General features: G+C 42.4%; 1 protein-coding gene across 5 annotated transcripts in view; it reads left to right on the plus strand.

Moving 5' to 3' along the window:
- The first annotated feature begins 5,396 nt into the window (after positions 1-5,396).
- Positions 5,397-17,422, plus strand: part of LOC135514404 (rhotekin-like) — a 139,079-nt gene continuing 127,053 nt past the window's right edge. For all 5 annotated transcript variants that reach the window (XM_064937869.1, XM_064937870.1, XM_064937872.1 and 2 more), the window contains exon 1: positions 5,397-5,755. In XM_064937869.1, the coding sequence (XP_064793941.1) occupies positions 5,645-5,755 (111 nt within the window). In that variant the 5' untranslated portion in view covers positions 5,397-5,644. The remainder of the gene's footprint in view (positions 5,756-17,422) is intronic.

Raw genomic sequence — 17,422 nt, forward strand, 5'->3', positions numbered from 1 at the left:
GTCCTGTAAAACACTGAAGAAGTAATGTTACAGCAATTGTTTCAAAGTTCCTGCTTACACCAAAGCATGACATCATTATGTCATGTCAATTGATCAACTAAAGGTCCATTTGTGAGTGATGTTTTGCCACCTGTTTTCAATGTTGGCCAGCAACATCTCATAAACATATACAGACCATAATCTGCAATAAGACACTCATATCCATCTTTTTGTTTCACAACTGGCTTCCTCGCTCCCTGAAGAGAGAAGCTTCTAAAGCTGCGGTGTATTTGCTAGGAAGCAAACGGGATGAAACTGGGAGGGACCTACCTGAATCTTCCCGGTAAGAAAGCTGTTTCCATTGGAAACATCTTCTGTTGCAAAACTATTTGCTACAGTGTGCACTAATGAATGCACCCCTAGTATAACATCAACGCCATATCCGAAATAAACAACCCGTTGCCCCAGCCCTATCTCCAAGACACTAAACATGAAAGGATTGTATAAGCAGTATGGCCACAGTTCCACCTAATCACTTTGATTAAGTTTTCACCAAATTCCCATATACATTCATTTCAAATCTGATGTCTTGGCTAAGTTAATTTTGATATCCCTTTGCAGGGTATACACTTTGTCGGAGGTTGTACATTGTTGGATTCTTGGTTAATATCAAGAGAACAATCTTTTTTTTTTATGTATGTCCTCTGGGCTTAGATGTAACGCAAACGTTTCATTTCTATTTTGCTTTATCCTCTTTATACCTTGATACACAAATCCTTTCACATCATTAAAGGTTAATTACTTCTCTAGTTATATCACAAGGACTAATCCACAATAAATTGGAGTCAAAACTATAAAGGGCATGTACAGTATACGCATATAGTACTACATACTGTAGTAGTACATAAAAAAGCCATGTCATTATAGTAAGCGTAATGTGCTAGCTCTAATATTCCCCCTCTGGAGGCCACGTGGATGTTTTTCTACTCGTGTGTGTGTGTGTGTGTGTGTGTGTGTGTGTGTGTGTGTGTGTGTGTGTGTGTGTGTGTGTGTGTGTGTGTGTGTGTGTGAGAGAGGGAGAGATTCTGTGGGTGAGATGAGAGAGGACTATTGTCTTCGATTTTAGACTATGCCATCATGCCCCAGCTGTTCTCGAGTCTTTGCTCACAGCTATGTGATTGTCTTTTTGCATGTGTTCTGTCACTGACATTTTGTACCCGCTGTGCTAACGTTTGCCACGGTGTATGACTCTCAGCACTCACTGCTGTTTACTGTGTGTGTGTGTGTGTGTGTGTGTGTGTGTGTGTGTGTGTGTGTGTGTGAGATAGAGATAGGAGGAGACCGTTGCATTGAGAATTGCCCATCAGAGAGCAGATGGATCACAAAGTTAGAAAGCCAGACTAAGGGCAATCTGGGTTGGACCAATGTCATGGTGGGAGCTAGGGTACGACAGCGTCTTGATTCCCGGATGTGGGCCCAGAGGCATAGGATAGCTGTATGTAAGCCCCTTTCCTGACAATGAGCAATTCAAGGGGTCTGCCTCAGCAAGGAGTTCAGAGGTCTGCCTCAGCTTGGAAAAGCTACGAAGGTGGTTTGAAATGTGGCTTGAAATGTCTGATTCCATGTACTTTTTGGCTGTTCAGACTGCAGGAAAACAACTAAAATTGTGATTTTTGTCAGACCGCACTTGGAGTTAAATAAAAAAGATGTAACATACACAACAATTTAAATATTCTAGTAATGTTAATAAATTATGCTTAAGTGGAAAGCAGTAGGGTGAATTCAGAAAGAGTTGGACAGCTTAATCCCGATGCATTTATTTCTTGGTCTCACAAGAGAAAATCAAAACTATTGTTACTAAGCCCCTGCAGAGAAACCACATGATCAAAAACATCATAGAAGGGGGCAGAGCAAGCGACAAACAGGAAGCTCACACCGCGAAGCACACGATAAGATCAGTGACCAGTAACAGTGCATGTGTAAAATCACTGGGGAAGCCAAGACAGAAATAAAAACTATTACGACCTGTGTTGTGATAATTGTGTTGTTTTCTCTATAACCTGTTTGCCACCATGATATATAGGCCTAAGGCAGAATAAATTCAACCACACCTTTGTTTCATCACTAACAGGAGAGTAATCTCTGTCCAATGAAGTCCACAACACATATTGCATGTAACAAACAGTTACATGACCTACAGCAGGGTCAAGCAAGTTAATGTTTCTGACATTTTCGGACTACTAAACAACTATTGATTTAGAACCATGGGGAGTTACCACAAGCTGCAAAGAAAACAGGAGCTGCCTCCACTATTCTAGCATGATTTCAACTTCAACATTTCAATATCATCATATCACCTATGCTTAGTGTAATACTGTGACAACTAAAAGATACCAAAAACGATTTAGTCCAATCAACATAAGATAAATATGATGTGACTGTCCATGGTTCTGATATATCTCTTTATGTGTGTATGTGCAAGTAGAAAAAACATGTTCACACACCCTAGAGTCTAGGGTCTAGGATGGTATTGGCGTTTCTCTATAAGTAGGTCTAGGGCCTAGACCTACTTATAGAGAAACGCCAATACCATCCTCCTCTTTCATGTTGCCTAAACGGTCTATAACTCTGTCATACAGTACACGCTTTGAGTTTTTGTTGTCCTCAGTTGCCAGGACGATGTTAGCCAGGTAGGCTAACATACTTGCTCGCTAGCCTAACTTCCTTTCATGGGCAACGATGAGCCAGCTAGTTAATATTAGCCTACTACATCTAGCTACATATTGAACTTCTTTCGTCTCAGGCCAGGGGCACAATGTATGAATTAATGTTTGGATCAGAATCACCTTTATAATCATTGGCCAGTGCAGAGAATTAAGTAAAACCAAAAGTCCAAATCCCTATCTCCATTCATGGCTAATTTAGGAAAGGGGAAATTTTAGCTATCTAGCCACCGGATGACATAGACACAACGAGATTAAACAATTCAAGTTGTGTCTGACAATTACGTTTTGCTTTTGATGTGATTGGTGTGAAGCCAAATCCAAACTGGCTTCCCTTCACCTTTATTGGGGGTGCGCCAGGACCTTTCACAGTTGAGCTCACTCAGTTTAGCTCAACTCTGATTGGCTATTATTTTATACTTTTTTTTATCATGGAGGCCAAATGCTTGGTGGCTTCCCTTGCATTCAATGAGTGTAATAATCATGGCTGAATTACCGACTGGGCATGCAGGGCACTTGCCCAGAGGCCCGGACCTCCAGGGGGCTGTCATGCCAAATAATGTCCCCCAGACAAAAAAGTGTGTGTGTCCCTGCGTCACAATGGGATTCGATAAACTATTAGCATTCGTTGCCATATCAATGGTGTGACGACCTAACGATTCTAATTTTGTATCTCATTACAGCCTAAATTACGTTATTTTCATCCTTGGTATGCAAACAAGGCTGATTTCTTCGTCCTCAACAATTTTGCTGTTTAAACTTGTTTTGTTTGGCTAATAAAAGGAGAACTTTACTTCAAACTACTTTTGGGTACCTTGTTACCATTACAATATGAAATCCATTTCTAGCAAAGAAAATGTGTCATCTGCTTGATACATTAAAATACTTCACTTAGAGATCACACAGTCAGCTAATTTCCACTCCATTCATATGCAAATCCGTTCGATTCATACACTGTCTTAGCTGGATGTCATGTTTTCATTTTCACCTGCCCTTCCCTTATCTACACTGAAATTAAATCATTTCACTAGTCCTATATTATGATTCATTTTGTTCTATCTTGCATAGCTCATTAGTACACACACGTGGTTAAATATATCTATTGTGGGTACTAGGATACAGCAATGCACAATGAGGAACTAATAAATACCATCAAAGGATACTGTACAACTTACAATAATGAAACACCTTGTGAAACAGCTGTAAAACCAACCTGGCCATGTTTTAAGATTTTAATATCTAAACTTTATATTTTTTTTTTTTTGGTACAGTTGTCATTAATTTATTTTCACAGATTTGTTGTACATTCACACAGCAATCAGACTAAAATACTGAATTCTGGTGTGTGGAATATAGAGTGGTTGTTGTGTGGGTGGGAGGTTCTGCCTGCCACTTATTCTCAACAGGAAGCCAGTCTCAGAAGGGGGACTTGAAGAGGGAGACTGCAAAGTCCAAGCACTGCTACTCTCTTTGTTCTGAGTGTTTTTAGTTAATCTGTGTATCCTCACATATTATGTGCCCAGTATGATTGAGCAAGAAAACGTTCTTAGCAGGTAATGACAACATGACAACAACAGTAGCTGTAGATGATGTAATGAAAAGTTGGAGTGTTGGTTGGTAATGGCGGACATCAGGTGGATCCAGGTCTGGGTGTTGGGCAGAACCACCTGGCTCCTGGAGAACAGGAGCAGAGTTAAAGGGAACAGGGTGGGAGACAGACGCAAACAAGCCAACACACAGGTTACACTTTACTGTGAGAAGATTTGATGGATTAGTGCAGTGTTATAAATTGGAGACATATACTTTTCAACCGTTTTGGAAGGTATAGCCTACCTCCAAGCTGCTCCGACTCAGAGCACAGAGAATCAGACTGATCTGAGAAAGCTGATCTGAGAGCAGGGATGCCATTCTTTCAATCCTATCATCGACACGTGCCTCAAAGAGGCACTTAGTGTACGTTGTCTCTGTATTGTGTTTTGGGAAACGCATATTACATCTTCAGCCTTGGGGAGGGGGGTCTACTAACTAAGCTAACATATGGAATTGTTTTAAGTTGGTCATACCATGGATCATTTTCCTATTTGATTTTGAAGTTTAGGACCCATGTAGGTATCCGCCAAAGAGATATATGAAAAAAATATACAATATTTAATTTGGCCTTTACTGCTATAGCCCATAGAAACGCATTTAATAACGCATTCATAAATAGCAAATCAGACAGTATAATGTTGACTTCAGTCTCAATCGACCACATCCGCCTATGTAACATCTGCTGTGGAAAGTGACAGAGATACTGTCCTGTGGGGCCCAAACCTTTCGGTTTTCGTGAGAAGACCGATTTTCGGGATGTCTCCTGGTCGTATTAATAGGACTGTAATCTCGGCCACTTTCCACAGCAGATGAGTTACATAGGTGGATGTGGTGGATTAGGACTCAGGCCTTTGTTTTTTTGTATAGGCTATCTCTAATTTAAACAGAAGGATTTTGATGTGGATTGTTTTATTGTTTAATGTCGACCCTATAGGTTTTTAAAACACTCGTAAGCCTTAGTTCCATCTTTACCAGGAAACCGGGTCCAGCAGAACAAGGCAGAATCCCTGCCTACATGCAGCGCTTAACAAAACATCACCGGTAGAGGTCTCAACTGGGATAGTCTACAAGTTATGTCGGGCACCACAGTCACACACAGTGGGCACACCAGGGAATTTAGAGCTTTCTGGAAATTATGCAAGGAGTCTGTAAGTATTCCTCTATGAATAGTTTGTTATTTGTAGTTGAAAAATAGTTGAGAGTAGCCTAAACATAATTGTGTCCTTTCGAGGAATGTTGATGTAGTTGCGCACCTGGATAAACTACCTCCAAAAGGATCTCCACACCAGCGCGCTACCAATAGGACGTTTCATACAGCAAGAAGTATTTTGATTATAACACGCAAGCTTGCAATGTTTTGCCGAACTCAAACAACAAGAGCCACGATTGCCCGTGGTTCAGCCCTTGAAATGGAGATACGGCGAGGGAAGTTCAGACGGAGTGTTTTCTTGGACACTTTACAGGTAAATTGAGGTTATTGTTATCGAGGACGAACGTAGGGTTTTGTTTACTGTCATTTGGTCGTTGCGCTCTGTATCCGCACTATGATTGCGCTGCAATCACGATGAGAAACGTGTTGTGCTGGGCAATGGCAGGTACAAAGTTGTCCCCAAATCTGTGATACATTGTAGCCGCTAATGCCTAGTGTATTTTTCTTTAATTGAAATGTGCAACAATTTGATGGTTGGGGTCCGTGTATCGTCTCGTCAATGGTTATTTGATTCAGAAGACAAAGTGGAAAAATGGAAAACACCTAGATTTTCGTTTTGAGTTTCTGAATTTGAAAAACGAAAATCAATTTGTTTTCTCATGTATTGTGTTAAAATTGTACATGGAATAACAAACAAATAACACATTTTATTCAAATTTTCCATTTTCGTTTTTTGTTTTGTTCATACCTGGAGACTCATAGAATATTCACAGGGCTTGGGAGGGGTGTTTACAGCCTAGGTTGGCAGCACAGATAATGGATTAGACTGTGTGAGTGTGACAGGAAGATAAAACATACTCATGTTAGCTAAAATATAGACCTTATCATGAAATTAGCATGCCAATAGAACAAACTCAACAACTGAACGAAGTTGGCTTGCATTAGCTAGCTAGCAAGCTGGCTACTGTTTAGCTAGCAGGCTGGCTGGTTAGCTAGCCCTACCTGGCTACTGGCTATAGTCATGTTAGCTAGTGGAAGTAAGTTAGTCCCTCAACATGCTACAAGATGAAGCTCCCTGGTCAGAGCTACCATCTGAAGAAAGGTGAGATTTCTCCATTACTTTCTGTAGCTAACTTAGCTAGACCTTCTGAGTGGATGATGGTGCTTATTGACTGATTAATAATGAACTGCAGTTACTATCTGGTACTTTTACTGATCTGGCACTTTTACCGATCTGGCACTTTGCATAGCTGCTTACACATAATGCTTAAAAATAAAAGAGAGCCGCACACTCTTGGAGCTCAGATGCAAAAAAGTTAATACCAACGTTTCGACAGCCAAGCTGTCTTCATCAGGGTATAATCACAAACACTGCGTGATGACTCGTTTATTTAGTGTCAAAGGACACAGGTGTCTGTAATCATGGCCAGGAGTGGCCTAATATCATTGCATTTACATTACATTTAAGTCATTTAGCAGACGCTCTTATCCAGAGCGACTTACAAATTGGTGAATTCACCTTCTGACATCAGTGGAACAGCCACTTTACAATAGTGCATCTAAATCATTTAAGGGGGGGGTGAGAAGGATTGCTTTATCCTATCCTAGGTATTCCTTGAAGAGGTGGGGTTTCAGGTGTCTCCGGAAGGTGGTGATTGACTCCGCTGTCCTGGCGTCGTGAGGGAGTTTGTTCCACCATTGGGGGGCCAGAGCAGCAAACAGTTTTGACTGGGCTGAGCGGGAACTGTACTTCCTCAGTGGTAGGGAGGCGAGCAGGCCAGAGGTGGATGAACGCAGTGCCCTTGTTTGGGTGTAGGGCCTGATCAGAGCCTGGAGGTACTGCGGTGCCGTTCCCCTCACAGCTCCGTAGGCAAGCACCATGGTCTTGTAGCGGATGCGAGCTTCAACTGGAAGCCAGTGGAGAGAGCGGAGGAGCGGGGTGACGTGAGAGAACTTGGGAAGGTTGAACACCAGACGGGCTGCGGCGTTCTGGATGAGTTGTAGGGGTTTAATGGCACAGGCAGGGAGCCCAGCCAACAGCGAGTTGCAGTAATCCAGACGGGAGATGACAAGTGCCTGGATTAGGACCTGCGCCGCTTCCTGTGTGAGGCAGGGGCGTACTCTGCGGATGTTGTAGAGCATGAACCTACAGGAACGGGCCACCGCCTTGATGTTAGTTGAGAACGACAGGGTGTTGTCCAGGATCACGCCAAGGTTCTTAGCGCTCTGGGAGGAGGAAACAATGGAGTTGTCAACCGTGATGGCGAGATCATGGAACGGGCAGTCCTTCCCCGGGAGGAAGAGCAGCTCCGTCTTGCCGAGGTTCAGCTTGAGGTGGTGATCCGTCATCCACACTGATATGTCTGCCAGACATGCAGAGATGCGATTCGCCACCTGGTCATCAGAAGGGGGAAAGGAGAAGATTAATTGTGTGTCGTCTGCATAGCAATGATAGGAGAGACCATGTGAGGTTATGACAGAGCCAAGTGACTTGGTGTATAGCGAGAATAGGAGAGGGCCTAGAACAGAGCCCTGGGGGACACCAGTGGTGAGAGCGCGTGGCGAGGAGACAGATTCTCGCCACGCCACCTGGTAGGAGCGACCTGTCAGGTAGGACGCAATCCAAGCATGGGCCGCACCGGAGATGCCCAACTCGGAGAGGGTGGAGAGGAGGATCTGATGGTTCACAGTGTCGAAGGCAGCCGATAGGTCTGGAAGGATGAGAGCAGAGGAGAGAGAGTTAGCTTTAGCAGTGCGGAGCGCCTCCGTGATACAGAGAAGAGCAGTCTCAGTTGAATGACTAGTCTTGAAACCTGACTGATTTGGATCAAGAAGGTCATTCTGAGAGAGATAGCGGGAGAGCTGGCCAAGGACGGCACGTTCAAGAGTTTTGGAGAGAAAAGAAAGAAGGGATACTGGTCTGTAGTTGTTGACATCGGAGGGATCGAGTGTAGGTTTTTTCAGAAGGGGTGCAACTCTCGCTCTCTTGAAGACGGAAGGGACGTAGCCAGCGGTCAGGGAAGAGTTGATGAGCGAGGTGAGGTAAGGGAGAAGGTCTCCGGAAATGGTCTGGAGAAGAGAGGAGGGGATAGGGTCAAGCGGGCAGGTTGTTGGGCGGCCGGCCGTCACAAGAAGCGAGATTTCATCTGGAGAGAGAGGGGAGAAAGAGGTCAGAGCACAGGGTAGGGCAGTGTGAGCAGAACCAGCGGTGTCGTTTGACTTAGCAAACGAGGATCGGATGTCGTCGACCTTCTTTTCAAAATGGTTGACGAAGTCATCTGCAGAGAGGGAGGAGGGGGAGGGGGAGGAGGATTCAGGAGGGAGGAGAAGGTGGCAAAGAGCTTCCTAGGGTTAGAGGCAGATGCTTGGAATTTAGAGTGGAAGAAAGTGGCTTTAGCAGCAGAGACAGAGGAGGAAAATGTAGAGAGGAGGGAGTGAAAGGATGCCAGGTCCGCAGGGAGGCGAGTTTTCCTCCATTTCCGCTCGGCTGCCCGGAGCACTGTTCTGTGAGCTCGCAGTGAGTCGTCGAGCCACGGAGCGGGAGGGGAGGACCGAGCCGGCCTGGAGGATAGGGGACATAGAGAGTCAAAGGATGCAGAAAGGGAAGAGAGGAGGGTTGAGGAGGCAGAATCAGGAGATAGGTTGGAGAAGGTATGAGCAGAGGGAAGAGATGATAGGATGGAAGAGGAGAGAGTAGCGGGGGAGAGAGAGCGAAGGTTGGGACGGCGCGATACCATCCGAGTAGGGGCAGTGTGGGAAGTGTTGGATGAGAGCGAGAGGGAAAAGGATACAAGGTAGTGGTCGGAGACTTGGAGGGGAGTTGCAATGAGGTTAGTGGAAGAACAGCATCTAGTAAAGATGAGGTCGAGCGTATTGCCTGCCTTGTGAGTAGGGGGAAGGTGAGAGGGTGAGGTCAAAAGAGGAGAGGAGTGGAAAGAAGGAGGCAGAGAGGAATGAGTCAAAGGTAGACGTGGGGAGGTTAAAGTCGCCCAGGACTGTGAGAGGTGAGCCGTCCTCAGGAAAGGAGCTTATCAAGGCATCAAGCTCATTGATGAACTCTCCGAGGGAACCTGGAGGGCGATAAATGATAAGGATGTTAAGCTTGAAAGGGCTGGTAACTGTGACAGCATGAAATTCAAAGGAGGCGATAGACAGATGGGTAAGGGGAGAGAGAGAGAATGACCACTTGGGAGAGATGAGGATCCCGGTGCCACCACCCCGCTGACCAGAAGCTCTCGGGGTGTGCGAGAACACGTGGGCGGACGAAGAGAGAGCAGTAGGAGTAGCAGTGTTGTCTGTGGTGATCCATGTTTCCGTCAGTGCCAAGAAGTCGAGGACTGGAGGGAGGCATAGGCTGAGATGAACTCTGCCTTGTTGGCCGCAGATCGGCAGTTCCAGAGGCTACCGGAGACCTGGAACTCCACGTGGGTCGTGCACGCTGGGACCACCAGATTAGGGTGGCCGCGGCCACGCGGTGTGGAGCGTTTGTATGGTCTGTGCAGAGAGGAGAGAACAGGGATAGATAGACACATAGTTGACAGGCTACAGAAGAGGCTACACTAATGCAAAGGAGATTGGAATGACAAGTGGACTACACTTATCGAATGTTCAGAACGTTAAGCTTACGTAGCAAGAATCTTATTGACTAAAATGATTGAAATGATACAGTACTGCTGGAGTAGGCTAGCTGGCAGTGGCTACGTTGTTGACACTACACTAATCAAGTCGTTCCGTCGAGTGTAATAGTTTCTACAGTGCTGCTATTCGGGGCTAGCTGGCTAGCTAGCAGTGTTGATTACGTAACGTTACGTTAAAAGAACGACAATAGCTGGCTAGCTAACCTAGAAAATCGCTCCAGACTACACAATTGTCTTAGATACAAAGACGGCTATGTAGCTAGCTAGCTACGATCAAACAAATCAAACCGTTGGACTGTAATGAAGTGAAATGAAAATGTGATACTACCTGTGGAGCGAGGCGGAATGTTGACCGGGTTGTTGAAGTTCAATTCGGAAGACGTTGGCTAGCTGTTGGCTAGCTAGCTAGCAGTGACTCCTGCGGACCGAAGTGTAGATGCGACCGCTCGCTCCAACCCGGAACCGGAAACATTGGTTAATAATCAAATATTAAAATGTCATACAAAGAACAGCATACAAACAAATTGATAGCATACGATCATAGATTAATTTGACTATACAAGTTTACACACAATTACAATGGCAAAGTCACAATAATCACAAGAATGGCTTCAGATCAAAGTCTACGTTGAGACCGAAGGGCGCAAGGGTCTTTAAATTAAAAATCCAGGCAGCCTCTCGTTTTAACAATAAATTATCAAGGTCACCCCCTCTCCTAGGTAGGGTGACATGTTCGATGCCAATATAACACAGAGACGAAATCGAGTGGCCTGCCTCCAAGAAGTGGGCCGCAACTGGATATGTCAAGTTTTTACACCTAATGGTGCTACGATGCTCTGAGATACGTACTTTTAATTTGCACTTTGTTTTACCTACATCATTTTTACCACAAGGACAAGTTATAAGATATATAAGATAAGATAAATAACTGCCTTAGTGGAGCACGTAATAACACCTTTTATTGGGATCGATTTCCCTGTTTGTGGGTGTCTACATTTATAAGTGCCATTGCATTGAGCACAGCCATTACATTTGTAATTTCCATCCAGTAGGGGCGCAAATAGACGTTGTTCAGGAATATCTTGGGGTGGTAAATCAGAGTGTACCAATTGGTCTCTGAGATTTCTGCCCCACGAGAATACGACCAAGCGAAGGTCCGAAAACACATTACCGAGACTATCATCGGATTTTAGGATGTGCCAATGTTTGTGAACAATTTCCTTAATTTGTTCAGAGCACTTTGAATAGCGGGTAGTTAGAACGCAAGAATTCGTCTTTTTGCGAGACTGACCTTGAAAAAGGTCATGTCTCGTTCTGTTTTGAATATTGTCAATGGCAATATTAATCTGATCATTCTTGTAGCCCCTCTCCTTGAACTTTCTTTGCGTCTCAGCCATATTTCTGTCGAAATCGGACTGTTTTTTGCAAATTCTTTTGCTTCGACAGAATTGGCTGTAGGGCAAACTGTTTTTCAAGGGAAGTGGGTGACAACTATCAGCCCTCAACAAACTGTTACGATCAGTAGGCTTCCTGTAAAGATCAGTGTATAGAACATTATCTTCACACAAGATCAGAAGATCAAGAAAACTGATTTGACGTGTATCAGATTGCATAGTAAATCTCAGATGCTCAGAACAGGAGTTAAGAAAAGCATGGAACGCCTGGAGCTGTTTTGCATCACCCCTCCATAGAACAAAAATATCATCAATATACCGTTACCAAATAATGATGTGAGGCAAGAAAGCATTTTTGAGAGGGTTGAAAATAGACTGTTTCTCCATGTAACCCACATACAAATTAGCATAATTAGGAGCCACGGGGGATCCCATAGCAGTCCGTTTAATCTGAATAAAGAAGTCATTTAGAAACATGAAATAGTTATGCGTGAGTACTATGTCAGCCAATGTTACAATGCATTCACTGGAAGGTAGTTCATTAGGGTCACGTTGCAGAAGAAAATGTTCCATAGCTTCAATACCGCCCTCGTGTGGAATATTAGTGTATAATGACTCAACATCAAAAGTAACTAACAAGGTATTCTCAGGGAGAGGATCAAGAGATTCAATGATAGAGATCATACTGCTATCTCTTGATCCTCTCCCTGAGAATAACTTGTTAGTTACTTTTGATGTTGAGTCATTATACACACATATTCCACACCTGTGTCCTTTGACACTATATAAACGAGTCATCCCGCAGTGTTTGTGGTTATACCCTGATGAAGACAGCTTGGCTGTCGAAACGTTGGTATTAATTTTTTTGCATCTGAGCTCCAGGAGTGTGCGTCTCTCTTTTATTTTCAAGTTTCTACTCCGCTAGCCAGCACCTCGTCTTAATAGGTGTGCGTTTCTTTTTCTTCTACACATAATGCTTACACATGCAACCATATCCAATTAAGCTATAGTCAGTGATTGTGTGTGTGTGTGTGTGTGTTGAAAGTTCCCGCAGGGGAAGGGCACAGTATGGTATCTGAGCAGATCATCATGAATTTCATGTAGTTACATTAGCCACTCACTCACTCACTCACTCACTCACTCACTCACTCACTCACTCACTCACTCACTCACTCACTCAGAGGACCATTCACACAGTTTTCATTCCCTATCCAGTGTACATCATGCTTTCAAGGTCCTGCACTACTGCCTCCTACAACACCATGATGAGAAGCGATAAGCCTGTCTCCATGACTATAAGTCAACATATATCTCTAACCCTGCTGTACCCTACAGTGCTGAAACAATATGACTCTAGAACAGTTTTACACTATTTTTAAATGGAATGCTCAATAGTGATTATTCTCTCTCTGTCTTGACCATCCTCACAGTTCACTCGCAGATGGTATGTAGGCTGGTTGATGGCACCTGCATGCCTGTTTGAGGTACAACCTGACAGAACATATCAGAATGCTTGGACCTCAGCTGAGACCATCCTTTCCTTTCCTGTCACAGAATTTGAATGATCCCTCAACTGCCCCATGCTCTCTCCTTCTCTCCAGGATACATTAGGTGAAATTGTTTTGTTGTTGGCACCCCCTCATCCTACATTTTCTCACTTTTGTTCAACTGCTTTTTTTGATTAAATCATTTTAATTCAATGTTTAAATAGATGTTTTTTTGTGAAAGTTGACAGATGGCACTTGTATGGAGAGATGTAGGGGGGAGAAAGTGGATAGATGGGGGTAGATTGGTTTGGTTGAAGAAACTCCCTCTCCCCCTACCTCCCTTCCTTCACTTAAAAGTGAATGCCCCTCCACCAGGACTGCCGCACAGAAGAACTTCCAAGCTGTGCAGGGATGCAAGAAATTGAACTTCACAGAGTTCACCTCATTAGTTTGCACTGTATAGATCAATGTTTTTTCTCGGTGATAGAATCAACATTTCATCAGACCCTTTCCAATGCTACAAAACACAAAAACTATAATGTTGCAAGATTGAGTCTATGATTTTGTTGTAGGCAGAGGGCAACGGAGTAGAATTCTATTGGCAGGGGTAGTAGCCCATGAGGGGCCTTTCAATCACCTGTAGGGAATGTGCTTTTCAGATCAGAGCAGCGCGTGTGAACATTTGTTGATATTCCTTTCTAGCTAATGTGTTATTAGCCCAGTTATAGATAAGTATAGGTCAGCAATGGTGAGTTATTGCTTTCTACAAGAGCACAAAACAAGTAGGCTACATTTCAAGCTGTATGTTCAGACATTCACAGAAATAGCAACAGCATAACACAATCATCCAAACCGGAAAATGTAGGCTACATCAGTCCTAGTGCTACCTGAGGAAAGAGTGACCTAACACAAGCGGTAGTATTAATCTGACAGGAACCATAATACGATTAGCTACTATTTACAATGCATCACATCACAGGTGACCTCACCAGTGATCTAAATAATTGAGTAAAACACTTTCTAAATATCTAAAGTAATCTGCCAATGGGTAGTTTGTGCGCACCACCATGTTTGTTTTTTCACGTTAACCAAAGATGACAATATGAGTTTGCTCTGTTTGCAGTTTGCATGTTGAAGGGGGTGTGACATCTATGATCATTCACTTCCAGAAGTTTACTCGAAAGAAGAGTGAACCATTCCTTCACCTCATTATATCATCTTTGGTCTGACAGATGTTTACGTGACACCCAGAATTCATTGTATAATGTCAACGAACATGGCACCACACATAGCTGGCAAATAGCTTAGCATTAGCTCATGATAATCAGTACAACCTTCCAAAAAAGTATGTTACACACACCATAGGTGTCGGAATTCATTATATAATCGGAATGCATTATTTATCACCAGTACATTTGAAGAAAAATGTAAATACATTATGCTACATACATACATACATACATACATACATACATACATACATACATACATACATACATACATACATACATACATACATACATACATACATACATACATACATACTGTATGTTACAGAGACAACACGATATACAGAAAATAAGGCACTTATTTTGATAGGAATTCACACATGTCCCAAGTTATTATTTGTAAGGTAAACAACAATGAAGGCAATGCGAGCGTCAGCCAGAAAATGTGCAAGTTCTGCAGAAACACTGGGAAAGTGATTGGGCTCTTCTCAAAAAGAGAAGTTTGTCTGCCTCAGTGAAGCCTCAAACATAAATTGTACACAACAGTGAAATGAGATACTTCAATGTGAATTAATGAGGTGGAACACACCTCAATTCAAACTGTTGTTAGAAAATAAAACTTGTTAGAAAATAATTTGAAATTGACAAGTTGAACCTGCTTATAGATAATTAGCTGGCAGTGAGTGTTAACTGTACTATTGCTTAACAATCACATTTTGAAAAGTGAGTGCCTTCTAACATCATGTGCGTAAAACAAATCACGCTGGGGTGACAGAGATATTTGGAACTCACAGGTGAAAAAGTTAAAGGGTCAGTGTTGTATTTTGAGACAGACTTGAATATGCAAATAAGTCAATAGGTTGAGGAGTTGCCTACATTGTCTAATTCTCTATTTGGTAACAATAATTACCTAATTACCACATATAGGCGATATCATAGAAATCAAAAGCTATTTCCAAGTGAAAATGTTATGGTATTTGCTTCATTGGCTTGTTGGTAGGCCAACATTATGCTCAAATGTTACTCGTATCAGGAAACTAGGTGTACGTCGCATGTCACTACGTCACAGGTGAGGAGGCATTTGAACATAAAACATTTTTTCTTTACTAAATGTTTTTTGTTTGTTGCAGAAATAACTTCTGGAACGTGAACTTTCATGGGCCTTAATAACAAACGTGTATTCCATCCGTAAATACAAAATAAAATAGTAAAATTACAAGCCATGGAAAAAGACATGAATTTTGCCGCTAGCCATGATTGGCTGAGATAACGGATGGGCTGGACATGCTTGGAGATGAGTTTGGATTGGTTTCATTCTGCCGTGACGCGTTCATCCATGTATTCAGGTAAGAGTCTGGTTACATTTTCAGATATAATACGTTTATAATTTTGTCAGAAAGTCATTGTCGTTGCAAGTTAAAGCATACTGTTAGATAGCTGGCATACGTTAGCTTGCTGGCTCGCTAGCTAATGTTAAGTGTATGATCTGTGTAGTAATATTATTCAAATCAGAAATTAATTTGTATTGCTAGTTATAGCCTAACGTTAGCTAGCTAACATTGAACCTAGTTGGTTAGCTTTAGCTACCAGCAGATTCATACTAGAACTATGGCAATGTTTGTATTGTTAGTAGTATGAGTTGGGATTATTCCAGTTCATTGTTTAGCTAGCTAACTGCATGTCTAAACAAAAGACTCCACTTCATCAGATGATTACATGACCCATCATGTTGGCCAAGTGTGTCTAGGGGTGATTACGGTCATCTATTGTATTTCATGAACATGTGTACATGTCTAGACAATAGTGACCCATTCACCGGCTAGATGTGGCTAGTGGGTGCTTTCCTTCACATGACCCATCAATTTAGTCAAATGTGTTGGGTAAGAGTAATCTAATAATGATACAATATTTGTTTTTGATATTGCAACTATGCAAGTAACCTTTTCACTGTACCGTTTACACCTTCTGTATCCTGTGCATGTGACAAATAAACAGATTTTATTTGATATACTGTGTGTTTACCAGCAAAGGTAATGCGAAGAACAACATGACCTGCACCAAAGTCAGATTAGGAAATAGGCCAAAGACAAAGTGTATTTTTACCTGGAGTTTTCCTTGTTGTAGGCTGCTACTTTTAGTCTTGAAATCTTTGGTTGTTTACTAAACTACTCACTTTGTTTAGCACATGGCCTCACATGTAAATCCTTAAAGAGATGGGTGGGGCTACGGCTTAAGAGGTTGTGTACGATGCTGAATGGGTGTAGACAAAGAAGAGCTCTCCAGTACCGTATGAAAAATGGTGGGATTTTTTTGTCTGTAAAATTAATTCTGCAATAAATGGTGGTTGAAACGCGTGCACTTTATCTGAATTTTTTATAGAATAACCATCGTATCGAAGTAAACTTGGAGTCACGTGATGGTATGGTGTGTGGTCCTCCCACTAAGACTCGGAAACCATGCTGTTCATAAGACTACAGATGAAATAACTTCACAGGGTACTGAAAGTGCACAATGATCTTGATGCTCCTTTCCAATAAATGCTTGACTGCCATTGGAACAATACAAATATTCTCACACTCTTAGTCATCCATAATAATGTCATTATGTAGACTAGCCTACAGCCTTCCCGCTTTGTATCTGCCAGCTGTTGGCTAGTTTTGGGGCAGAAACTACCAGTAGAGTTGAAAATTCAATGGAAACACATTGAACTTTAGATTTTTATTTGGTACATGAAAACTTAAGCAAACAAAATCTATTTTTGTGTGCACTACATCATATCTTAGTGATTTTTATACACAACAAGTCCGTTTGGTGGAAACACAACACTGGTGGGGTAATGCGCATATTTTCTTTATGCACATTTTTTAAAATATATACGGAATACAATCTGTTGCCAATTGGCTGAAAACCTAGCTATTGTCAAACTTTCACAGAGTCTGTCAAGTGGAGTTTTTTATCAAAATCATACCCACTAACCACATTTCCATTCCAAAGTCATACTGTATAAAAAAATACAGCTGTGATGGAAGCAGGAAGTTTATGTACAATTTTATAAATGCCAACAGATAATTTGTTCATTTGACACGGTGGGATATTTCTGTGTGGTAAGATGTATTATTCTCGAAATTGCGGTGGAAACGCCTTTTGTGCATAAATATTGATATAATAACCATCACATCGAAGTAGGCCTAAACTTGTGGTCACGCTATGAGATGGTGTGTGTGGTCCGCCCA

This window comes from Oncorhynchus masou, chromosome 25, assembly GCF_036934945.1.
Source record: "Oncorhynchus masou masou isolate Uvic2021 chromosome 25, UVic_Omas_1.1, whole genome shotgun sequence".
NCBI lineage: Eukaryota > Metazoa > Chordata > Actinopteri > Salmoniformes > Salmonidae > Oncorhynchus > Oncorhynchus masou.